A 23,731-nucleotide genomic window follows, 5' to 3' on the forward strand; every position below is an offset into this window, starting at 1 on the left:
AGGGATAGCATCACGCTCTGCATCTAATTGCACCTGACGAAGCATCTTGGCTTCCAAACCAGCCCATCCGTCACTCCCCAGGAGCTCAAGGTCAGACGTGAGCACACAGGTTGTCCCTGCGCTTGTGGATAAAAAGGAGGGCTCGCCTGGTGCTGAGATGCAGCCAGCTCTGGGGCACGGCAGCTAGGGAACAGCTGAGCATAACATCGCATGGGGACAGGTCACCTGGTAGTGAGATGCAGCCAGCTCTGGGGCGGGGAAACGCCCCCACGCTGAGCTGTTCAGTAATTTGCAAGAGGCCGTGAAGACAAGACTGTTGTCCTGGTTCCCTTTCCGAGGCTGCTGTGGGGGTCTAAAATGTGTCCGACATGCCAGTGGCCTCCTGTGGTTTTATATCCGCTGCTCCGGCTGGGTCATTAAGGTTCCTTTACTGACCCTCCTGCTAAATATCTGGCCAACAGGGATAAATCGAAACATTTTGCAGTAGGAAAAATCTAGAAGGAAGATACAAAAAGTGTCTTGGCATCAGCTGGCTCAGAACAAGGAGCCTTTCCCCTCTAGGGGGTGCCAGCTCCCACCTGCCCCAAGGTGGGGCGCTGCCTGGCTCAGGGATGGCAGGGGGAGGGCAGGGGTATGCAACAGTTTCATCACTGAGGCTGCAACAGCCCCTAGCCCTAGGGTCGGGATTTGCAGCTGATTTGGCTTCCTGAATCAATGCATGTGTTTGTTTGTTTGTTTTCAAATGAGCACTTGACAACTTGGTGGGAGGGGAGTGGGGTCTAGCGGTTAGAGCGGGGGGGGGGGGAATCAGGACTCCTGGGTCCTCTCCCTGGACTTGAGGAGCGGAGTGGGGTCTCGTAGGTTAGAGCAGGGGGCGCCAGGACTCCTGGGTTCTGGAAGGGGAAGGGCGGGAGTCTGAAGTTCTTTTTTCTCCGCTCTGAGCAAAAGAACTTCCTCCTTCCCACACCGGGAGTCGAACCCGGGCCGCCTGGGTGAAAACCAGGAATCCTAACCGCTAGACCATGTGGGAATGAGCTGCTGCTCCCTCTGTTGGAACTGGCCTGAGGAGCGGCCGTGGGGCACTATAGCACCACCTACCGGGGGAGCTCGGGAGAGACCCCCCCACCCCACCACGAGGCAGCCCCACAACTCAAGGCTCCTCTCCGCCCGTCCCTCGCCCCCGCAAGGCCTCCGTGCCCCACCCCGCCGGCCCGAGGATCACTCCCCCCACCCCCCGTGAATCCAGAGCAGAAGTGGAGCCGGCCTCTGAGCTCCTGCCTGCAAGGGGGGGAGGGAAAAAAAACAAAAAATCAATGGCTGTTCCCATACCGGGAGTCGAACCCGGGCCGCCTGGGTGAAAACCAGGAATCCTGACCGCTAGACCATATGGGAGCTGCTGAGGAAAGCCCTGCACACAGGCACAAGTGATGTATTCACACACCCCCTGTCAGCATCACACCGGATTTCCAGCCTGTGCCTCCAGCCAGGGCTCAATCCTCCCTCTGAGGCTGGAGCAGCCACATTGCAAGGAGGCCCCATGGAAAAGGGTGACACGCGTAGAGGGCACAACCCAGCCCCCGTGCTAAGGGAGCGGGGCCTCTGTGCAAAGGGACATCACCCCCGTGCGAAGGGCCCTGGCCCCCATGTGAAAGGCCCCAGCTCTGTGCAAAAGGCCCTGGTCCCCATGCAAAGGGATGTGACCCCCGAGCAAAGGGCCCTGTCCCCCGTGCAAAGGGACGTGACCCCCGTGCGAAGGGACGTGACCCCCGAGCAAAGGGCCCTGGCCCCTGTGCAAAGGGACGTGACCCCCGAGCAAAGGGCCCTGTCCCCCGTGCAAAGGGACGTGACCCCCGTGCGAAGGGACGTGACCCCCGAGCAAAGGACCCTGGCCTCTGTGAAAAGGGACATGACCCCTGTGCGAAGGGACGTGACCCCCGTGCAAAGGGCTCTGGCCTCTGTGAAAAGGGACATGACCCCCGTGCAAAGGGACTGACCCATCTTCACTCTCCCTTCACCCCCCCCAACCCCCGGTTTCTGTGCTCCGGGCCCTTTCAGCGTTGCCATGGCAATGGCAAAAAGAAAAGGAAGTGGGCGGGGACGCGGCCGTGGGAAGTTATCCCTGACGGACGGGCACCAGGGCCAATCAGAGGAGGACGTTGGGCACAGGGGCGGGGATTGGGTTCTGGCTGCTGCTGCTTCCAGGGCTGCTGGGTGAGGGGGGGGGGCAGAGAGATGGGGGGGCAGATATAGGGCAGAGGGCTGGGGGCCTGGGGGCAAGGGGATGGGAGGTTGGGGCCTGGTGGGGGCTGGGGTTCTGAGACAGGGGATGGGGGCCTGGTGGGAGGCAGGGGGATGGGAGGCTGGGGGCCTGGTGGGGGGCTGAAGGCAGGGGGATGGGAAGTTGGGGCCTGGCGGGGGGCTGGAGGCAGGGGGATGGGAGGTTGGGGCCTGGTGGGGGCTGGGGTTCTGAGACAGGGGGTGGGGGCCTGGTGGGAGGATGGGGATTGGAGGCAGGGGGATGGGAGGCTGGGGGCCTGGTGGGGGGCTGGAGGCAGGGGGTGGGGAAGCTGGGGGCCTGAGATGGGGCCCTGGTGGGGGGGTGGGGGCCTAAGAGCTATTGGGGCTGTGCCAAGGGGAGGCAGGGGGTCTGAGATGGGGCGATGGGGTAGGTGGGAGGATGAGGGAGGGGGGCTGAGTAGGTGGGATGATGGGAGCTGGAGGCAGGGGGATGGGGAAAGTGGGGGGCTGGAGGCAGGGGCAGACTGGGGTCCTGAGATGGGGGGGGCTGGGGGTGAGGACGGGGTCTGACCGGGGCGTGGAGGTGGTTCTGGAAGGGAAGGAGAGGCTGGGGCTGATGGGGGTTGGATGTAGACTGTGGGAGTTGGGGACCCAGGGCCATAGGGTGTGGTGTGGGGCAGTGGAGCACAGGGATGTGGGGAGTAACCTGGGAAGCAGGTGCGCTGGAACAGCTTTGAGAGACTGGGGGGGGGGCTCTGAGGGTAGTGTGGGGCTGGGATATGTGGGGGCTACCGGGAGGATAGTGGGTGGGGGGTTGTGGGGCTGCGATCGGGGCTTGAAAGGTGGGTGGGGGGCTGGTGGGACTGGGATGCAGTGTGGGAGGATTGGGGGCTGGTGGGGGGCTGGGACATGGGGGGCTCTGGGTGGGGCACTGGGGGCAGGAGGCCATGGGGGGTGAGGGCACTGGGGGCGGGCTCAATGGGGGGCTCTGGGTAGACCCAGGGGCTCATGCTCTGCTTCCCCCTCCCGCCCAGACCGACGGGACCATGAGGCAGGCAGGCAGGAGCATCTGAACTGGGCTGTGGGCCTGGGGGGGAGGCAGCAGCAAAGGCCGGGACCCTCCCCTGGCTCCCCCTTTCCCCTGTGGCGTCCGCACAGGAGGTGGCCCCATACGTGGGGGGCCAGAGGCGCTGGCAGAGATGGGACCCCTGCTGGGGGAGGACACTAGCCAGGTGAGCATGGGGCTAGTTGGTGACCCCTAGATCCACCCAGCCCCCCACCCTCGGGCTGGATGGGAGCCGCTGCCTCGGTTGCATCTCGGCCCTTCTCTCCAGCAGGGGGCGGAGGTAGGGGCCGAGCCGGCGGGCTGGGGGGCCGCTGTGCAGTGGGGAGCTGAGGAGCCAGGCGACGCGGACCCCATGCGAGTCCTCACACTGCCGCTCCAGGCCCAGCAAGCCATGGGGAGGGTGGAGGAGTTTGTCTTTAAGGTAAGTGGCACGGAGCAGTGGTTGGGGGGAGGAGCTGGGAGCCAGGACTCCAGGGTTCTCTCCCCAGCTCTGGGAAGGGTGTGAGGTCTAGTGGTTAGAGCAGGGGGGCTGGGAGCCAGGACTCCTACACAGCTATGCCCAGTCAGTTGTACCATGTTTGTGCTCTCTCTGTTCCAGTGCCAGGGGTGTGGGTCACGAGTTTGGGGGTGGTTTGGGGAAAGCCCAGCACGGGGCCCCTAGATGTAGCGATGTGGGGCCTGCTCCCCTGCTCCCCGTCCATGTGGGGATGACATTGTGCAGCAGAGGATGGGGAGAGGAGGGGAGGAGCTGTTCTGGGAGGGCCCCTCCTACTGCCTGAGCTCTTCGTCTGTGAGCATGTCCGTCTGTCTGTCCATCTCCCCCTTTGTCATTGGGCATTCCCGTCCATCTGTCCACTACTGGGTGTTCCTGTCCATCCGTCCATCCATTCATCACTGGGCGTTCCCATCCATCTGTCCATCCATCTGTCCATTGACCACTGGGCGTTCCCGTCCATCTGTCCATCCATCCGTCCATCCACCACTGGGCGTTCCCGTCCATACGTCTGTCCATCCATCTCTAGGCGTTCCTGTCCATCTGTCCATCCATCCGTCCATCCATCACTGGGCGTTCCTGTCCATCTGTCTATCCATCCATCCGTCCATCCCTCACTGGACATTCCCGTCCATCTGTCCATCCATCGATCCATCATTGGACACTCCCGTCCATCTATCCATCCATCCGTCCATCCACCACTGGGCGTTCCTGTCCATACATCTGTCCATCCACCCCTGGGAGTTCCCGTCCGTCTGTCCATTTGTCCGTCCATCCATCACTGGGCATTCCCGTCCGTCTGTCTATCCATCTGTCCATCCATCACTCGGCGTTTCTGTCCATCCCTCCGTCCGTCTCTCCATCCCTGAGCATGCCTGCAAATCCATCCATCCATGCGGATGCCGTCCCTCCTCTTACCCCCGCACCTCTCAGCATCTCCAGTCTCTCTCCGGCTCTGCAGCCCCTCCGTCCCCACCTGTCCCATTCCCCTGGGCCAGTAGGGATCGCCTGGAGGCTCGGGGTGTCCTGGCCGGACCCTGTGCCTGCCCATGGGCCAGTTGCCCGCAGGGGCTCAGGACGTGGCACAGTGGGCTGGCAGGGGGCATTGTGACCTCAGCAGCCCAGCCATGCTGCCTGGCCTCCCTGAGCCTGCCCATGACAGCATCCCAGCTACCCCTGGTGGCAGGACCCTCCTCGGGTCTCTGCCCGGCCATGCCAGGGCCCACCCCAGAGCCAGGGGAGGGGATTGATCGGCAGGACCGGAGGGGGGCAAAGGGGTTGGGGCTTTGGTGGCAGCACGATCCCCAGCCCCACCGGGCTCGGCGCTTGGGCCCAGCCGGCCCCACTGGACCATGGGGAGCAGGGACAGGAAAGCAACCAGAGACGCCGGCACTAGCACTGAGGAGGATGAGGTCTGGAGAAAGGCAAGCAGCTGCCCGGGGCTGGGAGCCAGGACTCCTGGGTTCTCTCCCCAACTCTGGGAGGGGCAGGGGCGGGTCTAGTGCAGGGGAGGGCAAACGTTTTGGCCTGAGGGCCACATCTGGGTATGGAAATTGTATGGCAGGCCATGAATGCTCATGAAATTGAGGGTTGGGGGGCGGGTGGGCTCCGGTTGGGGGTGTGGGCTCTGGGGTGAGGCTGGGGATGAGGGGTTCGGAGGGCCAGAGGGGGATCAGGGCTGGGGCAGGGGGCTGGGGCACGGGAGGGGGCCAGGGGGGCAGGTTCACCTCAATCAGGTCCCGGAAACAGTGGTATGTCCCCAACTCCGGCTCCTACGTGGATGCATGGCCAGGCGGCTCTGCGCACTGCCCTGTCCGCAGGCTCCGCCCCTGCAGCTCCCATTGGCTGTGATTCCAGGCCAATGGGAGCTGTGGGGTGGCGCTTGGGGTGGGGACAGCGTGCGGAGCCCCCTGGCTGCACCTACGCATAGGAGCTGGAGGCGGGGATGTGCTGTTGCTTCCAGGAGAGTGCGGAATGGGGCAAGACCCCAACTCTGCTTCCCAGCTGGAGCGCCGGAGCGGGGCAAGCCCCAGACCCCCACTTCCCGGTGGGAGCTCGAGGGCCAAATTAAAACGTTGGGAGGGCCAGATGCAGCCCCCGGGCCATAGTTTGCCCACCATTGGTCTAGTGGTTAGAGCAAGGCGGGGGGAGGGCTGGGTGCCAGGACTCCTGGGTTCTGTCCCCAGCTCTGGGAGGGGCAGGAAGGGTCTAGTGGTTAAAGTGGGGGTGGGGGCTGGGAGCCAGGACTCCTGGGTTCTATCCCGGCTCTCTTTGCAGGTGTGGGAGGGGCGCTGGAGGGTCTTCCCCCATGATGTGCTGCCCGACTGGCTGAAGGACAACGACTTCCTTCTCCACGGGCACCGTCCACCCATGCCTTCCTTCCGCGCCTGCTTCCGCAGCATCTTCCGCCTGCACACGGAGACCGGCAACATCTGGACACACCTCATCGGTCAGTGGGACCCAGGCGTCCGGAGGCGGCGGGGAGGGTGGCGAGGGCTCAGCAGGGATGCTCTAGCTGTGTTTTCGATGGGCACATCTGTGGCGAAGTGGGACTGTTCTTAATGTTTCCTCTGAATAGTGTGGGGGTGCCTCAGTTTCCCCTATGCAGTTCTTAAGTATCTAGGTGGTGAGATAAGGGTGTATGATCGTTGCAGAGCCCTAGAGGGCTCTAGAGGGTGTGTGCAGGGGTCTGGACACAGAGAATGGCCGACACCCTGTTTCCTGGCAACTGATGGCCTGGGCCCTTCCCCCCTGCAAGGTGAAAGCTAAAGGGTTGGAGAACAAAGGAATCAGGTGACCTCCTGGCCCGGGAAAGGGACAAAGCCCAGAGGAGTGGGGGCTGGAGGGAGTTTCAGTTTTGGGGCTGGCTGGAGACATGGAGTGAAGGGCAGACGTGGTTGTCTGGCTCACTGCCCCCCAAAATGGACCCAGCTGAGGGGTCCTGTTCTCTGCACCTACAAGCTCTGTGTTAGACCATGTTCCTGTCATCTAATAAACTTCTGTGTTACTGGCTGGCTGAGAGTCCCGTCTGACTGCGGAGTTGGGGGGCAGGACCCTCTGGCCCCCCCAGGACCCCGCCTGGGCGGACTCGCTGGGGGAAGGGGCACGGAGGGGCAGAGGATACTAAATGCTCTGAGGTGAGACCCAGGGAGGTGGAAGCCGTGTGGGCTGTGTGCCCTGCAGACAGTCTGCTCACAGAGAGGAGACTTCCCCAAAGTCCTGACTGGCTTCATGGGGAGCAGTTCCAGAGCATCGCCCGGGGACTCCGTGACAACATCTCAGCGCCAGGCGAGCCGTCCCCATGTGGCATTATGTGCGGCTGTTCCCCAGCTGCCCTGCCCCAGAGGTGGTTGCATTTGGACTCTCCTCTCCTCCCATTCCAGGCGCCCTCTTCTTCCTCGTCTTGGGCATTGGCTACATGTTCAGCCCCAACATGAATTACAGGGCCCCCGTCCAGGAGCGGGTCGTCTTCGGGACGTTTTTCCTGGGGGCCACCCTCTGCCTCTGCTTCTCCTGCCTCTTCCACACGGTGTACTGCCACTCGGAGAGAGTGTCCCGCACCTTCTCCAAGTGAGCACCCAGCCCCGGGGGCGGGGCACTGCCAGGCCAGACACCCGGGTTCTTCTAGCCACCATTCAGGAAAGGAAGTGGAATCTGGGGTGGCCTGGTCAGGGCTGGGAGCCAGGAATTTTTAGATCACTCCCCAGCTCTGGGAGGGGAGTGAGGCCTAGTGGTTAGAGCGGGGAGGTGGGGGGCAGCCAGGACTCCTGGGTTCTTTCCCTGGCTCTGGGAGGGGAGTGGGGCCTAGTGGTTAGAGCCGGGGAGGGGCGGCAGCCAGGTCTCCTGGGTTCTTTCCCTGGCTCTGGGAGGGGAGTGGGGCCTAGTGGTTAGAACGGGGAGCAGCCAGGACTCCTTGGTTCTCTCTCTGGCTCTGGGAGGGGAGCAGGGTCTGGTGGGTTAGAGCAGGGCCGGGGCTGGGAGCCAGGACTCCTGGGTTCTCTCCCCAGCTCTGGGAGGGGAGTCATGTCTGCTGTCCCCGCAGGCTGGATTACTCGGGCATCACGCTGCTGATCGTGGGCAGCTTCGTGCCCTGGCTGTATTACTCCTTCTACTGCTCGCCCCAGCCCCAGCTCATCTACCTCATCATCGTCTGCGCGCTGGGGGTCACGGCCATCACGGTGTCCCAGTGGGACCATTTCGCCACGCCCCAGTACCGCGCCGTGCGGGCAGGTGAGTGCCTGGATTGGAGGGGCTGGCCATGGGGCAGGGGGCAGGGCATAGGGTGCTGGCAGTGGGATAAGGGGCTGGGCACAGGAGGTGGCCAGGGGCTGGCAGTGGGGGCAGGGGGCGGCTGGACACAGAGGGGGGCTGGGAGGGCAGGGGACTGGGCATGGGCTGGCAGTGGACGCAGGGCACAGGGGGAGGCTGGCAGTGGGCGCAGGGCACGGGGGCGGCTGGCAGTGGTCACAGGGCACAGGGGGCGGCTGGCAGTGGGCAGAGGGGGCCGCCGGGGAGGCAGGCAGTGGGGGCTGTGGGCCGGGCACAGGGGGCACCTGGAGGCGGGCACATGCCCTGACCCCTCTCTCTGCCCGGCGGCAGGCGTGTTTCTGGGTCTGGGGCTCAGCGGGCTGGTGCCCACCCTGCACTTCATGCTGGCCGAGGGGCCGGTGCGGGCGGTGACGGCCGGGCAGATGGGCTGGCTCTTCCTCATGGCGCTGCTCTACATCCTGGGCGCGGTGGTGTACGCCGCCCGCGTGCCCGAGCGCTTCTTCCCCGGCAAGTGCGACATCTGGGTGAGTCCTCCCCGCACGGCCTGCTGGGAGCCCGGACGCCTGGGTTCTCTCCCGGGGCTGGGAGGGGAGGGGGGTCTAGTGGTCAGAGCAGAGTGGGGCTGGGAGCCTGGATGCCTGGGTTCTCTCCACAGCCTTGCTCCAGGCTCTGTGTGTCCCTAACCCGTGCCCTGGGTGGGGCAGGGCTGATCCTTACCCCCATCCTGGGGGAGGTGGGTGCCCAGGGAGGGGGCGGGGCCTGGCTTGCTCCTGCCAGGGGAGGTGGGCGGAGCCAGGCTCACCCCTCCCCCTTTCTCTCCCCCTCCCCGCAGTTCCACTCCCACCAGATCTTCCACGTGCTGGTGGTGGCGGGCGCCGGCGTCCACCTCCACGGGGTCTCCCAGCTCCAGGCCTTCCGCTCCTCGCTGGGGGGCACCTGCACCAAGAGCACTGTGCTGTGACCCCCCCCCGACCCACCGGATCCTGCCCCGGGGGGCCTGGCCCCGGGCGACCAGATCCCACCCCGGGGGGCGTGGCCCCAGGTGACGAGCGATCAGATCCCACCCCAGGGGGTGTGGCCCCGGGTGACGAGCGATCAGATCCCACCCCAGGGGGTGTGGCCCCGGGTGCCGAGCGACCAGATCCCACCCCGGGGGCGTGGCCCCGGGTGCCGAACGACCAGATCCCACCCTGGGGGCGTGGCCCCGGGGTGCCGAGCGACCAGATCCACCCAGAGGACGTGGCCTCAGATGCCAGTGGAGGAGTGCTCCCACGGGAAGCGTGGCCTCTGGCACCGACCAACCAATCCCAGCCTCAACCAGTCAATCACGCCAGGGGAGGTTGCCGCCTTTAACACCAACCGACCAATCCCAGCACTGGATTCAGGGCCTCACACGCCAACCAAGCCTGTCCTCCAGCAGCCGATCACATGACAGAAGGCGGGACCTCAGATGACAACTGACCAATTGGCCCACTAGGAGTGTGGCCTTGGACCCTGACCAACCAATCAGACCATGGAGTAGTGATATCAGATCCTGACTGACCAATTGCCCCAAATGGGGCGTGACCTAAGACTCTGACCAACGAATCACACCACAGGGGGTGTGGCCTCAGACACCAACCAACCACTCATGCCATGGACTTGTGATGTCACACAGTAACCAACCAATCGCACCACGGAGATGTTACTGCGATCACTAACTGACCAATCGCAACATGGGAGGCGTGGCTTATGACACAGACTGATCCATCCCACTTTGTGTGGGCCAATCAAGCCAAGGGGGCGTGGCTTCTTTTAAAGGGGACATTACCTGGTATTTTTGTTGTGCCTGCCCCGTATTTTTCCCCTGTTGCACTGTGGGGGGGGCGGTATTTAGCAACTCACTGCACCTATTTTTAGCTTAATCTCCCACCCCAATTTCTCAGTCTCTGGCCCTTTAAGAAACTTGGGCATGTCCCCTCTTGGAAAGGCGTGTAGTTCTTGTTTGTGGAGGACTGGGGCGGGAGGGGGGGTAGAGAAGAAGCTGCCCCTTTAAGAGTTGCTCAGGGGGTGGGGTTGAGCCCGAAATATTCTCTCCCCTGCTCGCCCCAAGCCAGCCTGAGTGACTGGGGACAGGCCTGGGAGCCAGGACTCCTGGGTTCTCTCCCCAGCTGGGGGAGGGGAGTGGGGTCTGGTGGGTTAGAGCCAGGGGCTGGGATCCGGGGCTCCTGGGTTCTCTCCCCGGCTGGGGGAGGGGAGTGGGGTCTAGTGGGTTAGAGCCAGGGGCTGGGATCTGGCACTCCTGGGTTCTCTCCCCGGCTGGGGGAGGGGAGTGGGGGCTAGTGGTTACAGCGGGGAGGGGGGTCTGGGAGTCAGGACTCCTGGGTTCTCTCCACAGCTGGGGGAGGGGAGTGGGGGCTAGTGGTGGGCTTGGTGCCAGGCGAGGGGCTGCAGGGGCATCCATTCTATCCATGCTGTGGAGCCCCAGCTCCCGCCGGCACCTGGGGGGGCACCAGAGAGGGGGCATGGAACAAGGACAGGGTGAAGAACTGGAAGGCGGGGTAGGGGGCTTTGGGGGGCTGTGGATCAGGATATGGGGAGCTTGAGGCAATGCGGGGCGATTTGCAGAGTAGGGCAGGGTGGGGCATAGGGCAGTGTGGGAAGGAGGTGGCTGTCTGGGGCAAAGGGACCCCACCCAGTGGGGTTGCTGTGGAGATGGGGGAACCCATCTGCCGGGCCCCCCAGCACAGTACCAAGCCAAAGCACAGCTGTGCCCCCCACCCTTCCCCAGCCATGTCTCAGAGCCACCCCAGAGCCCTGTTGCTTTTCGTAGCCTGGTTATTATTTTTTTTCCTGGCTATTGTAATAAATTCCTAGAAGCTGGAAACATTATAAGGAAAATAAGTTCTCTCCTGGCCCCCAGCCTGCCTGGAGTCTGCATGGCAGACCTTGGGCGGCTTTATGTGCGGCAGTTCCCAGCTGCCCCGCCCCAGAGGTGGCTGCATCTCAACGCTGGGAGACCCACCTGTCCTTTTGCTGTGTTATGTGCAGCTGGTCACCAGCTGCCCCACCCCAGAGGTGGCTGCATCTCAGCGCCAGGCCAACCGTCTCTGTGCAGGGGGTGGGCGCTGCTGCAGAGAACTTGCATCTGTAGTCTGTTTCGTGTCTGTGGCTGACCTGCCTCGAGGGGAGTGAGAGGTGGAAGGAAGTGGGTGAGCATCACGGAGGCGGTTGTCTCCTGCCCAAGCTGCAGAACGAAGCCGGGGTGCCATGCGGCAGGGTGAGGGGGCTGGGCAGGGGGTGCTCTCCCTTGGCAGGCAGGGCCAGGTGCTGGGGGGTGCTGGGGGGCAGGGAGCCAGGTGGGGGGCTGGGCAGGGAGTGCTCTCCCCTGGCAGGCAGGGCCGGCCACTGGGGGGCGCCATTGGGCGGGGCAGTGTGGGGCCAGCACCCTTGGTGGAATCGCTACAAACACAGGAACTGGCCCCCCCCCGCCTCCCCCAGCGCAGGAAACCACAGGGACGGAAGCGCCTCTTGGCTTCGGGGACTTGGTGTCGAGCCACCCGCGCCCTGGGGGGCCGAGGGGAGCAGGCGGCAGGTGCAGGGGGGCCCAGGGATGCGCTGAGCGACCATGGATGAGGAGGGGCTGGCGGAGCAGGAATCATGGTAAGAGGGTCACCGGGGGGTGGGGGGGAGGGAAATGTACCAAATCCTGCACCTTCCTCACCCCACAAAGACAGGGGCGGATGCTGCACAGAGCAGGGGATTCCGAATTATCCCCTCCCAGGGGCAACTGAGGCACAGAAAAGGGGCACTGACTTCTCCTGTAACTCAGGAGACTCCACTCCCCTCCCCAAGCTGGGGAGAGAACCCAGGCATCCTGGTTCCCAGCCCCCCCTGCTCTGACCACTAGACCCCACTCCCCTCCCAGAGCTGGGGAGAGAACCCAGGAGTCCTGGCTCCCAGCCCCTGCTGCTCTAACCCAGTAGACCCCACTCCCCTCCCAGAGCTGGGGAGAGAACCCAGGAGTCCTGGCTCTCCGCCCCCCTCCCCCGCTCCAACACAGCCCAGAATAACTCACCCAATTTTGCGCCTCCCCAGGCTCGCGACATCCGGGGTAGCCAGGGGAATTACAGTTCCCCATAACGTAGCACCAAACTTCAGAGAAGTTTGTTGGGGGGTGTCATTCTTGATGTGTCCCCACAGCACTGCTGGAAGGAAGCTCGCAGCACCCCAGGGGAGCAGGGACTGTGGGTGCCCATGGCACTGCTGGAAGGAAGCTTACAGCACCCCATTCTTGTAACCCCCTTCCCGGTGTGTTTGCAGGTCCCCGGTGCATCGGGAGCGATCCCAGACCTCAGGGTCCCTGTCCGAGGGCTCGGGGGTGAGTGGGGGAGGGCAAGGCTGGAGTGGAGGTTGGAGCTTTGGGGTATGGGTGGAGTGGCCATGGGGACAGAGACAGGGGTTCTGGGAGATGGAGCAGGGTGACTGTGGGGATGGGGGTCTGGGAGATGGGAGGGCTGAGGGGATGGGGACAGGGGGTCTGGGAAATGGGGGGGGGTGGCTGTGGGGATGGGAACAGGGGGTCTGGGAGATCTGGGGGTGGGGTGGGGCGTCTAGGGGTGGGAAATCTGGGGTGGGGTGGCCGTGGGGATGGGCACAGGGGGTCTGGGAGATCTGGGGGTGGGGTGGGGTGTCTAGGGGTGGGAAATCTGGGGTGGGGTGGCCGTGGGAATGGGCACAGGAGGTCTGGGAGATGGGGTGGGGTGGGGTGGCTGTGGGGACGGAGACAGGAGGTCTGGGAGATGGGGTGGGGTGGCTGTGGGGATGGGGGTCTGGGAGATGGGGCAGGGTCCCCCCAAATCTGGCTCTGACCCCCCTCTCTCTCTGGCAGAAGAAACGGAAGCAGCAGGGGGTGCCTGGCATGGGGCAGCAGGGGCCTGAGCCCCAGACCTCTGATGACAAGGTGAGACCCTCCCTCTGCCGGGACAGACCCTCCCCCGACTAGCTCCCCATCATTTCATCCTTATCTGCCCACTAGTACCTCTTCCCCCCACACTGTCCCCCTTCATTCCCACTGATTTCCCCCCCCACCCCCACCCCCACACCCACACGTGGGGATGGTTGAATTCTGGCCTGGCCCCTTTAAATCGTAGCGGTAGGCGGGGCTTCTTTGGCTAGTGGGTGTGGTCAGCTTGCTGGCAGGGGTGCGGAGTTTCTCTGTGGTTGGTTGTGCCATGGCAGGGGGGCGTGTCTGGAGGAACGGAGCGTGGTGATTGGCTGCAGGGAGAAGGGCCCTATACATAGGGGAGAGGTCCTCACCCCGCTCTGCAATTGGCTGAGGCGTGGAGTGGGGGGCATCTCCTTGACAGCAGATTGGCTGAGCAGACAGACGTGGTGTCACAGTGGGACCCCTTCCCCAGCCCCTGCAGTGGGGAGCCCAGGGCTCAGCCGGCAGGGGGCTGCGGGTCAGGAGTGAGGGGCACCCGCAGACGGGGGGCAGGGGGGATTTACCAGGGCTGGACTAGCAGGGGCTGCGGGTCGGGAGTGAGGGGCACCGGTAGAGCTGGGGGGAGCCCAGGGCTCGGCTAGCCGGGAGTGAGGGGAACCAGCAGGCATGGGGGATACACCAGGGCTGGGCTAGCAGGGGCTGAGGATCAGGAGTGAGGGGCACCGGAGGAGCTGGGGGGTAGGGGAGATACACCAAGGCTGGTCTGTTTCTCTCTTTTCCTGCCCGGAAGCCCCTGGATTGTTCGCTGGTGGCAGGAAGCCGGGTCTATAAATAGTTCCCGGGGGCCCATTGTCTGGGTCCAGCCCCCCCAGTGCTGAGCCGGGCCTGGTGACGCCCCCCCCCCTCACTGCTTTCCTCCCCAGGAGCCCTGCACCAAGCGGGTGAAACCTGTCGCCAAGACCCTGTCGGCCCCGGGGCCCCCCTCGGCCAAGGTGACACCCCTGAAACGCCTGAGCCAGTCGATCCAGGTACCCAGGGATCCCCCTCATCCCGGCTCTATGGGGGCCAGGACACACAGAGCAGGGCCGTCGCCAGCCCCTTCCAGCAGAGGGAGGGGGTGAGATGGGGGGTCCCCTGAGGATGGGGATGCGGGGCTGGGCGGGAAGGGGCACCCTGGGAGATGGGTGAAGGGGGGGCGGGGTCCGTATTCCACTCTCAGCCAATCACTGTCCATCCCGCCCCCTCACACCCCAGAGGTCCATCAGCTTCAAGACGGAGCCCCGCCCCCCAGGCTACATCCCGCCTCCCCGGGCTGGGGGCTGCCGGCGCCGCAGCAGCAAACTCTGGAGCGAGACCTTTGATCGGGTCAGTGAGGAGCTCTCGGCCCGTGAGGTGAAACGCCAGGAGGTGAGGGGCGGGGCCAGGCACAGGGGGCGGGGCCAGCAGGCAAGGGGAGGAGCCTGGGGAGTGGGGCATGAAGGAGGTGGTGGAGTAGCGGGGGTGGGGCATGAAACACGGTGGGGGAGGAGCCAGGCTAGGGGCGGGGCATGGAATAAGGTGGGGGAGGAGCTAAGGGCAGGGCTGGGAGCAGGTGGGGGAGGAGTCAGCCGAGGGCGGGGCATAGAGCAAGGTGGGGGAGGAGCCAGGCTGGGGGCGGGGCTGGGGCTGGGGGAGGAGCCAGGCAGGGGTGGGGCTGGGAGCAGGTGTGGGAGGAGTCAGGTGTGGGCGGGGCTGGGGGCAGGTGGGGAGGGAGGAACCAGGCAGGGGCAGGGCTGGGAGCGGGGTGGGGGGGTACCATGGGGGTATCTGGGGGCTTAGCCTGACCCTCCCTCCCCAGGTGATCTTCGAGCTGATGCAGGGGGAGCAGCAACTGGTCGCCGATTTGAACCTGGTGAAGAAGGTACCTTCCCCCTCCCCGCTAGATGAGCGGCACTGGGGGGTGGGGTCCCAGCAGGGTGAAGTGGGGGGCTCAGCAGGGTGCACTGTGCTGCGGGGGAAGCAGGGGGGGCTCAGCGGGGGTGCTGCTATGCTGCTGGGCTATGGCGCTGGGAGGTGGGGTCCCAGCAGGGGGCAGAGAGGGGCTCAGCATTGTGGGAGGCTCAGCAGGGGGTGCTCTGTTGGGGGGGGGCCCAGTGAGGGGGCCACTGTGCTGTGGGGCAAAGTGGGGGGCTCAGTGGGGGGTCCTGTGCAGCAGGGGATTGGGGGGCAGAGGGGGGTTGTGGGCAGCGGGACGAAGCGGGGGGTGCTGTGCTGCAGAGAGATTTGGGGGGGCTGTGGGGGGCGCTGTGCTGTGGTGGGAAATTGGGGGGCTGTGGGGGGCACTGTGCTGTGGGGGGCACTGTGCTGTGGGGGAATTGGGGGGGCTGTGGGGGGCGCTGGGCAGTGGGAGGAAGCGGGGGGCGCTGTGCTGTGGAGGGATGTGGGGGGCTGTGGGGGGCGCGCTCACCCCCTGCCCCTTGCAGAACTACTACGAGCCGATGCTGACGCTGGCCATCCTGCCCGAGGCCGAGCTGCGCGAGATCTTCGGGACCCTGGATTCCCTGGCGCCGCTGCACGAAGGTACAGGCTGCAGTTCCGCCGGGCGCCGCTGGGGGGCAGCGCGACACCGGCTGGATGCGGGGGAGGCTCCCTGCCCCATGGGTGGGGGGTGGGTGGGAGTCCACTTTGCCGCTATTTCCCCCCCCGCAGGAGGCTGCTCGCCCTACGGCCTGATCCCTGCACTGACCCCCCCCCCCTTTTGCAGACTTGCTGGGGCGGCTGCTGGGTCTGAGGCAGGAGGATGGGACGGTGCCTGAGCTGGGACCCACCCTGCTGGACTGGGTAAGGCCTGGGGGGGGAGGCTGGGGTCAATGGGGGGGTGACATCTATGGGGCTGGGGATGTTAGGAGGGGGGAGCACGGGGTTGGGGGAGGAGCTATGGGGAGGGGGATGGACATGGGGGGCCGAGGGGAAGGACAAGGGGTTTGAGGGAAGGAGGTAGGGAATACTGGGGAGGGGCAGGGGCTTGGGTGGGGGAGGGGCAGGAGGAAATGGGGGAAGGTGGGGAACCAGGAATGGGGAGACCCCCCCCAGGAGGGAAGAGGGTGGGGGGAGGGGTTCCCCCGGCTGGGCAGTGGGGCTTTGTCTAGTGTCTGGGGAGGAGGAGGTGTAACTGGACCCCCCAGCCCAGCCTGGGAGCGGGGAATGTGGCCCCACAGGAGAGGGGGATGGGGACCCCTGGCCTGGTGTGTGTGGGTGTCAGGAACGGCAGCCCCCCCCCCGCCCCCCAGCGCAGGCTGTGACTGGGACTGGCTCCCCCTCTCTTGGCCTCTCCCCCCCACAGCTGCCCGGGCTGCGGGCCTACGAATCCTACTGCTGCCACCAGGTGTGGGCCAAGGCGCGGCTGGACCGCCGCAAGCAGGAGCCGGCGGTGGGGGAATTCCTGCGCCTGTGCCAGGAGTCGGCCTTCAGCCGCAAGCTGGAGCTTTGGAGCTTCCTGGACCTGCCCCGCAGCCGCCTGGTCAAGTACCCCCTGCTGCTGCGGGAGGTGCTGCGCCAGACGCCCCCCGAGCACCCCGACCAGGCGCCCCTGCAGCGGGCGGTGAGAGCCAGGGCGCAGGGGAGGGACGGGACCCCCTCTCACTGCGAGGGGTTGGTTAATACCACAAAGAGGGGGAGGTGGGGGCAGAGGGTGCCCATGCACCCTGCAGGGATGGGGTAGCACCATGGGGTGGGGGGGCAGAGGGTGCCCATGCACCCCGCAGGGAGGGGGTAGCACCATGGGGTGGGGGGGCAGAGGGTGCCCATGCACCCTGCAGGGAGGGGGTAGCACCGTGGGGGGGGACAGAGGGTGCCCATGCACCCTGCAGGGAGGGGGTAGCACCGTGGGGGGGGCAGAGAGTGCCCATGCACCCTGCAGGGAGGGGGTAGCACCGTGGGGGGCAGAGGGTGCCCATGCGCCCCACAGGGAGGGGGTAGCACCGTGGGGGGGCAGAGGGTGCCCATGCGCCCCGCAGGGAGGGGGTAGCACCATGGGGTGGGGGGGAAGAGGGTGCCCATGCACCCTGCAGGGAGGGGGTAGCACCGTGGGGGGGATAGAGGGTGCCCATGCACCCTGCAGGGAGGGGGTAGCACCGTGGGGGGGGCAGAGGGTGCCCATGCACCCTGCAGGGATGGGTAGCACCGTGGGGGGGGCAGAGGGTGCCCATGCACCCCGCAGGGAGGGGGTAGCACCGTGGGGGGGGGCAGAGGGTGCCCATGCGCCCCACAGGGAGGGGGTAGCACCGTGGGGGGGGGCAGAGGGTGCCCATGCGCCCCGCAGGGAGGGGGTAGCACCGTGGGGGGGCAGAGGGTGCCCATGCGCCCCGCAGGGAGGGGGTAGCACCATGGGGTGGGGGGGCAGAGGGTGCCCATGCACCCTGCAGGGAGGGGGTAGCACCGTGGGGGGGCAGAGGGTGCCCATGCGCCCTGCAGGGAGGGGGTAGCACCGTGGGGGGGCAGAGGGTGCCCATGCGCCCTGCAGGGAGGGGGTAGCACCATGGGGTGGGGGGGCAGAGGGTGCCCATGCACCCTGCAGGGAGGGGGTAGCACCGTGGGGGGCAGAGGGTCCCCGAGCACCCCGCAGGACAGGCGAGGACCCCGCTGACCGGTGACCCATGGGGGCAGGTGGCGCTGGCCCAGGACCTGGTGGGGCTGATCAACAGGAAGACGGGGGAGGCCGAGTGCCGGTACTACCAGCAACGGCTGAGCTACCCCGAGGGGGCGCCCCGGCACCCCGGCATCGACCGCTCCAGCCTGCTGCTCTGCCACGGGGACCTCCGCAACAGCAAGGGGCAGGTACCGGCCTCCCGCCCCGGGCGCCTCCCCTCAGCCAGGGCTGGGCGCTAGGGGGCATGGTGCCATGGGGAGCTGGGCAGGGAGGTTGGGGGGCAGGGGGCTGGGCACTGGGGTTGCCATAGGGTGGGGCGCTGGGGGGTGCTGGGGGGCTGGGTGCTGGGAGGGTGCCAGGGGGCAGGAGGTTGGGCACTGGGGGGCAGGGGGCTGGGGTTGCCGTAGGGTGGGACACTGAGGGGCAGGAGGATGGGCACTGGGGGGCGGAGGCCGGGCACTGGGGGGCAGGGGGCTGGGGTTGCCATAGGGTGGGGCACTGCAGGGGGTGGGCACTGGCAGGTGCCCGGGGGCTGGGCATTGGGGGGTGCCAGGGGGCGGGGAAACTATCTCCAAGCTTGGGTTACAGCGAGAGAACCCAGGAGTCCTGGCTCCAAGCCCCTCCCTCCCCGCTCTAACCACTAGAGCCCACTCCCCTGCCGGAGCCGGGGCAGGAACCCAGGTGTCCTGACCCCCCTCTCCCTGCAGAGGCTGCATGTGTTCCTGTTCCAGGAGGCGCTGGCGCTGACCCGGCCCGTCCTGCAGGGGGAGCAGGTCGTGTTCCAGCTCCAGGGGCCCCCCCTGCCCGTCGACCAGCTGGAGGTGCAGGACCTGCCTGACGGGGGGGCCCGGCTTGGGGGGCCCTGCGTGAGCGCGGTAGGTGCCCCCCTGCTCTGCTGGGATTCCCCTGACCCATCCCCCACTGGGATCCCTGCCCCCCAGGTTCACGCCTGCTGCTGGAGGCTGGAGCTGGTTGGGGTGGGGGGTCAGCTTGGGGGGGGGACTGGCTTGGGTGGGGGGCAAGCGAGGGACAGTCTAACTGGGGAGGGGCTGACTGGGATGGGGGGCTAGGGGCTGGGGCTGGCTGGTAGCGGGGCAGCCCCCCCATTTGACCCCCCTCCCCTCCCTTCCCCCCAGGCAGGAGCTGCCTGCGGGTCAGCGCCGGGGCCCGGGCCCACACGCTGCAGGCGGCCGACGCCTTCGACAAGCAGCAGTGGTTGAGCCGCCTGCGCCAGGCCCTGGCCGCCCGCCCGCCCCCGGAGCTCGACGGCAGCCTGGGGCCCCTGGCCGCCCTGCGCCTGGACTGTGACCCCCCCATGGACCACACCTGAGCCGGGCTCCCCCGCGGCTCCAGGTCACTGGCACGCGGAGCTGAGAGCTGAGCCGCCCGGACGCCCGGGTCCCTCCGTCCCGCCGAGCCGGATTCGTCTTTCTCCATCTCTCCCCGGACTCCTGGGTCCACCCCCCCGCTCCCGTATTTATTGCGGCCCAGGGCCTTAACCCCGCGTGGGCTGCTCTCGGGCCGTCTCCCCTCCCGCGGCTGGAAGACGAAGGTGCCCCTTGGCCGCCCTGGAGTGGGAGTGGGGGGGCCAGGGGCTGCCCCTCTGCGGGGGGCCCTTGCGTGTCCCCGCTGCCCTGTACCCCCACTGGCCTTTCTGTGACCAGCTGCCAATAAACCTGTGATGGTCGCGGCCGGGCCCCGATTTCTCTGTGTGTGCCCCCGCCGGGTAACAGGCTACTGCTGCCGCCAGCCGAGGGAGTCACCCCGAGCTGCCCCCCCAGCTGTGCCCTGTCATGGGGGAGGGGTCCCTGCCTGCCCCCGGGGGGAGGGGCCGGAGGGGGGACACTGGGTCCCCCTACACTGGGGGTGGGGCCTATGGGAGGGGTGGAGCCACGGCGGGAGCAGGGTCCCAAACTCCTGAGTCTGGCTGCCCAGGCACAGAGTGGGGGTGGGGTGGGGAGGGGAGGGGCTGAGGCAGGCCCGGGATCCTGCCACCCCATTGGCCAGCTGTGGAGAGAGGGCGTAGCCAGGCAGGAATCCTGCCACCCCATTGGCCAGCTATGGAGAGAGGGCGTAGCCAGGCAGGGATCCTGCCACCCAATTGGTCAACTGTGGAGAGAGGGCGTGGCCAGGAGGGAGCCTGCCAGCTGATTGGCCAACAAATACTAAGGGGCGTGGCTTGAGGAAGCGTCTCAGTTCGGAGAGGTGGGAGGGGGCGGGTTTTACAACATGCCTCGTGATCCGATTGGTCGGGGGGGGGGGGGACGGACCCGCTCGGCCCCTGATTGGCGAGGAGGCGGGGCCTGAGGCGGAAGCCGCTCGACTATGATTGGCTGGAGGCGGGGCCGGGGGTGTCATGGCGGCTCCCGCGTGGTCCGAGCGGGTCCGGGAGCTGCTGAAGCGGATGAACAATTTCCACGAGCCCGGTACGGGGCGGGGCCTAGCGGGGAGGGGCGGGCGCGTGGCCATGGTAACCGGCTCCTGAAAGCGGCGCCTGCTGCAATCGGCCGGCACGAGATGAGGCCCCGGCCGCCCCTTTAATTCTTAAAGGGGAGGTGAGCGAGGGGAAAATGTCAGCCGACAAACAATACCGGCTACGGGCGTTTAATTCTTAAAGGGGAAGGAGTGGGTGGAAAATGAGCCGACAAAAAATAACTTACTGCCCTTTAATTCTTAAAGGTGCGGCTGTGAGGAGAGAATTGAGCCGAAGGAAACGAATGGTCTGTTGTTATTAAAGGGCGGGGAAGGAATTCGCCAACAGGAATGGCTGGGACTCACTCACGTGCTTCACTACTTAAAGGGGCAGGGCGGGGAGCTGGAAGACTTGTGACCCCCTTTAACTGTTAAAGGGGCAGGATTTAGTGGAGGGAGGGGACCACAGACCTAATTAAAGGGACAGGTGGGGGGGGCTCAGTGGGGCAGGGGGCTCTAGCCACAGGGAGCAGGTGGGGGCGCCATGCTGTGGGAGAAGTGGGGGGAGGCACAGTCCTATAGAGGGGTTTGGGGGGCACTGAACTGCAGGATGAATTTGGGGGGCTCGGTGCTGCAGGGGAGGCTCAGGGGTGCTGTGCGGGGGCAGAGGGCTCCAGGGGGAGCACTGAGCTGCAGGGTGTCTGCGTGGGGGGGTCTAACCGTGGCCCGTGGCCCTCTCCCCAGGCTCGTCCCGGGACCAGTGCCTGCCGTTCCTGGTGGCGGGGCAGCGCGTGGGCTCCGTGCCCGCCCCGGTAGCCCAGCGGCTCCAGGGCTACCCGGCTGTGTTCACCGTGTGCCCCGGGCCCAGCCACATTGAGCTCCACCCGCAGCTGGCATCCCACGAGCAGCGCACGGCCGCCGTGGGGCAGGTGCTCACGGAGCTGCGCGACCTGGGGGCTTTCCCCTGCCTGCGTGAATGGAGAGACGAGGTGAGGCCGGGTGCCCAGCCCCTGGCAGGGGAGTGGAGGGACTCCTGGGTTCCATCCTGGCTCTGGGAGGGGACGGATGTCTAGTGGTTAGAGCCCCGGGGGGCGGGGCAGGGATCCAGGACTCCTGGGTTCTCTCAGCTGGCCCCCTTGTCCTTGCAGCACTATGAGGTGATGCCCCAGTTCTGCGACCCGCCTCTGTTCAGCATGGAGCGCGCGGCCACCGGTGAGTCCTGCTGGGTGGGAGTGGTGGGGGAAGGCCTGCGGGGCGCAGCGGGGGAAGAGGGGGGGGGATAGTGGGGGTGTGGAATGGGGTGGGGAGGGCAGACAAGAGGGAAGGGGGTGGAGTGGGGAGGGGAGGAGCTGGGGGGCATAGTGGGGGTAGAGTGGGAGTGTGGAATGGGGTGGGCAGGGCAGACAGGAGGGCAGGGGGGTGGGGTGGAGTGGGGAGGGGAGGAGCTGGGGGACTGGGGTTGCTCCCACTCCCCCAGGGTGGGGAAATCCCACGCCCTCGACTGACCCTCACTCCCCTCCTCAGCGCTGCTGGGGGTTCGCTGCTACGGCACCCACCTGAACGGCTACACCTGGCGCGGGGGCCGCCCCTGCATGTGGCTGGGCCGCCGCGCCCCCACCAAGCCCACCTACCCCGGCCGGCTGGACAACCTGGTGAGGGGAGCACCGCAGGGAGGGGCGCACCGCAGGGGAGGGGCACGGCCCTGGATGCAGGGGGCAGAGCTCCAGCAGAGAGGGAGGGGGCAAGGAATCTCCCACCCCCCCCATAGCAGGGGGATGGTTCTGACAGAGCTGGCTGCACCCATGGGTCTGACCTGGTGGGGGTAGTGTGTGTGTGTGGCGGGGCCCTCTGGTTCTGCCCCTGGCAGGGTACAGTGTGTGTGTTTGTGGGGGTGCATAGGTCTGACCCGGGGGAGGTACCACGCTGGAGAGGCCCGGGGGGGGGGAAGTACCCCGCATGCAGGGCACCACCCTCACTCCCTGCTGTCCTGCAGGCGGCGGGGGGCATCGCGGCAGGGCTGGGGGTGATGGAGACGCTGGTGAAGGAGTGCCAGGAGGAGGCCTGCATCCCCCCCACGCTGGCAGCTAAGGCCCGGCCCGTGGGCACCATCAGGTAACTCGGGGGGGGGTAACACCCCCTCTAGCCCCTCCCCTCTTCTCTGACCCACCCCAGCTCCTGGATCTGCCAGGTCAGCGTCACCCTGTGGCCAAGAGGGGGAAACTGCATCTGCAGGGTGCTGAGCCCAGCTCCATGGGGGCAGTGGGGGGGAACCAGGCAGGGTCCAATTGGGCACCGCTCCCCCCCATTGACCCCCTTCCCTCCCCCGCAGCTACACCTATGAGGACCATCGGGGCATCTTCCCCGAGTGCCAGTTTGTCTTCGATCTGGAGCTGCCCGAAGACTTCGAGCCCCGCGTGGGCGACGGGGAGATGCAGGAGTTTTACCTGTGGGGCCTAGATGAGGTGAGCGGTGAGCAGGGGGCACTCTCCCCTGGCAGTCAGGGCCGGGCGCTGAGGGGGCTGGGCAGGGGGCGCTCTCCCCTGGCAGTCAGGGCCGGGCGCTGGGGGATGCCATGCTGTGGGGCAGAGTGCTGGGAGACACCATGCTGCAGGGAGGGGGGCATGGGCACCCCCTAGGCTGCCGCTCCTGCCCTGTCGCTGCCCCGCCCACAGGGAGGTTGTGTTGCTTATCACATTTCTTAGGGAGCCCCGGGCACCGTTGTGTGTGGCCGTTCCCCAGCTGCTCCGCCCCAGAGGTGGCTGCCGCTCAGTGGAAGGCCACCCGCCCACAGCTGCTCTCGCCCCCACAGGTGAAGAACGCCATCGCCTCAGGTGACTTCAAACCCAACTGCGCGCTGGTCGCCCTGGATTTCCTCATCCGGCACGGCCACATCCAGCCCCACCACGGTGAGGGGACAGCCCTGGGCTTGGCTACCCGGGCCTGTGGAGCAGGAGGGAGGGGCACCGGCAGGGCCTGCGGGGCGGGGGGGTGGAGTCCAGGGCTGGGCAAGAGGGGGCTGAGGGGCACCGGCAGTATTGGGGGGAGCCTAGGGGGCTGCGGGTCGGGAGTGAGGGGCTTCCAGCAGCCTCAGCCCCTGTTCTTCCCCCAGAGCCCCACTACGCCGAGCTGGTCGAGGGGCTGCACCGGACCCTGTGAGACGTCGCCGCTCATCTCCGCTTCTGCCGCCCCCGCCCCGCGACCGCCGCTCCAGTGCCAACGGCGCCAGGACGCAGGGCCCAGCCCTTCACCACGCCCCCCGGCACCTGCCTGAATAAAGCCTGTCTCCCCGCAGCTGCTGGGTGCGCCTGGTTCTGGGGGGGCACAGCTCACCCACCGCAGGGCCCGTCCCCTCCAGCAGGGGGCGCAGGGAGACACAGACGGCACAGGGCCCCGCCCCTCCCCTCCAGCAGGGGGCACAGAGAGACACGCATGGCGCAGGGCCCGTCCCCTCCAGCAGGGGGCGCAGGGAGACACACACGGCACAGGGCCCGTCCCCTCCAGCAGGGGGCCACGCACGGCGCAGGGCCCCTCCCCTCCAGCAGGGGGCGCAGGGAGACACGCACAGCGCAGGGCCCCTCCCCTCCAGCAGGGGGCGCAGGGAGACACGCACAGCGCAGGGCCCCTCCCCTCCAGCAGGGGGCGCAGGGAGACACGCACGGCACAGGGCCCCTCCCCCTCCAGCAGGGGGCGCAGGAAGAC

General features: G+C 66.7%; 3 protein-coding genes and 2 non-coding genes across 6 annotated transcripts; 3 read left to right on the forward strand and 2 right to left on the reverse strand.

The window, feature by feature from the left end:
- Positions 1-958: 958 nt before the first annotated feature.
- Positions 959-1,030, reverse strand: TRNAE-UUC (transfer RNA glutamic acid (anticodon UUC)). Its single transcript has one exon. It is a non-coding gene; the product is annotated as a tRNA-Glu (tRNA).
- Positions 1,031-1,320: 290 nt separating this feature from the next.
- TRNAE-UUC (transfer RNA glutamic acid (anticodon UUC)) lies at positions 1,321-1,392 on the reverse strand. The gene has a single exon. It is a non-coding gene; the product is annotated as a tRNA-Glu (tRNA).
- A 766-nt stretch (positions 1,393-2,158) lies between these two features.
- On the forward strand, positions 2,159-9,691 carry LOC141976221 (adiponectin receptor protein 1-like). 2 transcript variants are annotated; one of them, XM_074937056.1, is made up of 8 exons: positions 2,159-2,211; positions 3,273-3,470; positions 3,573-3,725; positions 6,075-6,246; positions 7,181-7,367; positions 7,840-8,027; positions 8,397-8,590; positions 8,899-9,691. In XM_074937056.1, exons 2-8 carry the CDS (start codon positions 3,438-3,440, stop codon positions 9,025-9,027), a joined length of 1,056 nt encoding a protein of 351 aa, XP_074793157.1. In that variant the 5' UTR covers positions 2,159-2,211; positions 3,273-3,437; the 3' UTR covers positions 9,028-9,691. The 2 variants fall into 2 exon arrangements, with proteins under 2 accessions (XP_074793157.1, XP_074793158.1); XM_074937057.1 differs by lacking the exon at positions 2,159-2,211 and adding an exon at positions 2,852-2,955.
- A 53-nt stretch (positions 9,692-9,744) lies between these two features.
- On the forward strand, positions 9,745-19,291 carry LOC141976220 (rho guanine nucleotide exchange factor 3-like). The gene is given in 14 exon segments (XM_074937055.1): positions 9,745-9,879; positions 11,552-11,708; positions 12,369-12,426; positions 12,937-13,008; positions 13,917-14,021; positions 14,248-14,400; positions 14,831-14,893; positions 15,456-15,552; positions 15,737-15,813; positions 16,316-16,573; positions 17,638-17,808; positions 18,328-18,478; positions 18,481-18,495; positions 18,757-19,291. Coding segments are annotated over 13 exon segments (1,449 nt in total). The 5' UTR covers positions 9,745-9,879; positions 11,552-11,673; the 3' UTR covers positions 18,951-19,291.
- A 616-nt stretch (positions 19,292-19,907) lies between these two features.
- Positions 19,908-23,346, forward strand: LOC141976222 (uncharacterized). Its single transcript, XM_074937058.1, has 8 exons — positions 19,908-20,046; positions 20,777-21,021; positions 21,181-21,244; positions 21,557-21,684; positions 22,026-22,144; positions 22,362-22,494; positions 22,842-22,938; positions 23,142-23,346. The coding sequence occupies exons 1-8, from the start codon at positions 19,977-19,979 to the stop codon at positions 23,186-23,188; spliced, it is 903 nt and encodes a 300-aa protein (XP_074793159.1). The 5' UTR covers positions 19,908-19,976; the 3' UTR covers positions 23,189-23,346.
- The last annotated feature ends 385 nt before the right edge of the window (positions 23,347-23,731 follow it).

This window comes from Natator depressus, chromosome 23, assembly GCF_965152275.1.
Source record: "Natator depressus isolate rNatDep1 chromosome 23, rNatDep2.hap1, whole genome shotgun sequence".
Taxonomy (NCBI): domain Eukaryota; kingdom Metazoa; phylum Chordata; order Testudines; family Cheloniidae; genus Natator; species Natator depressus.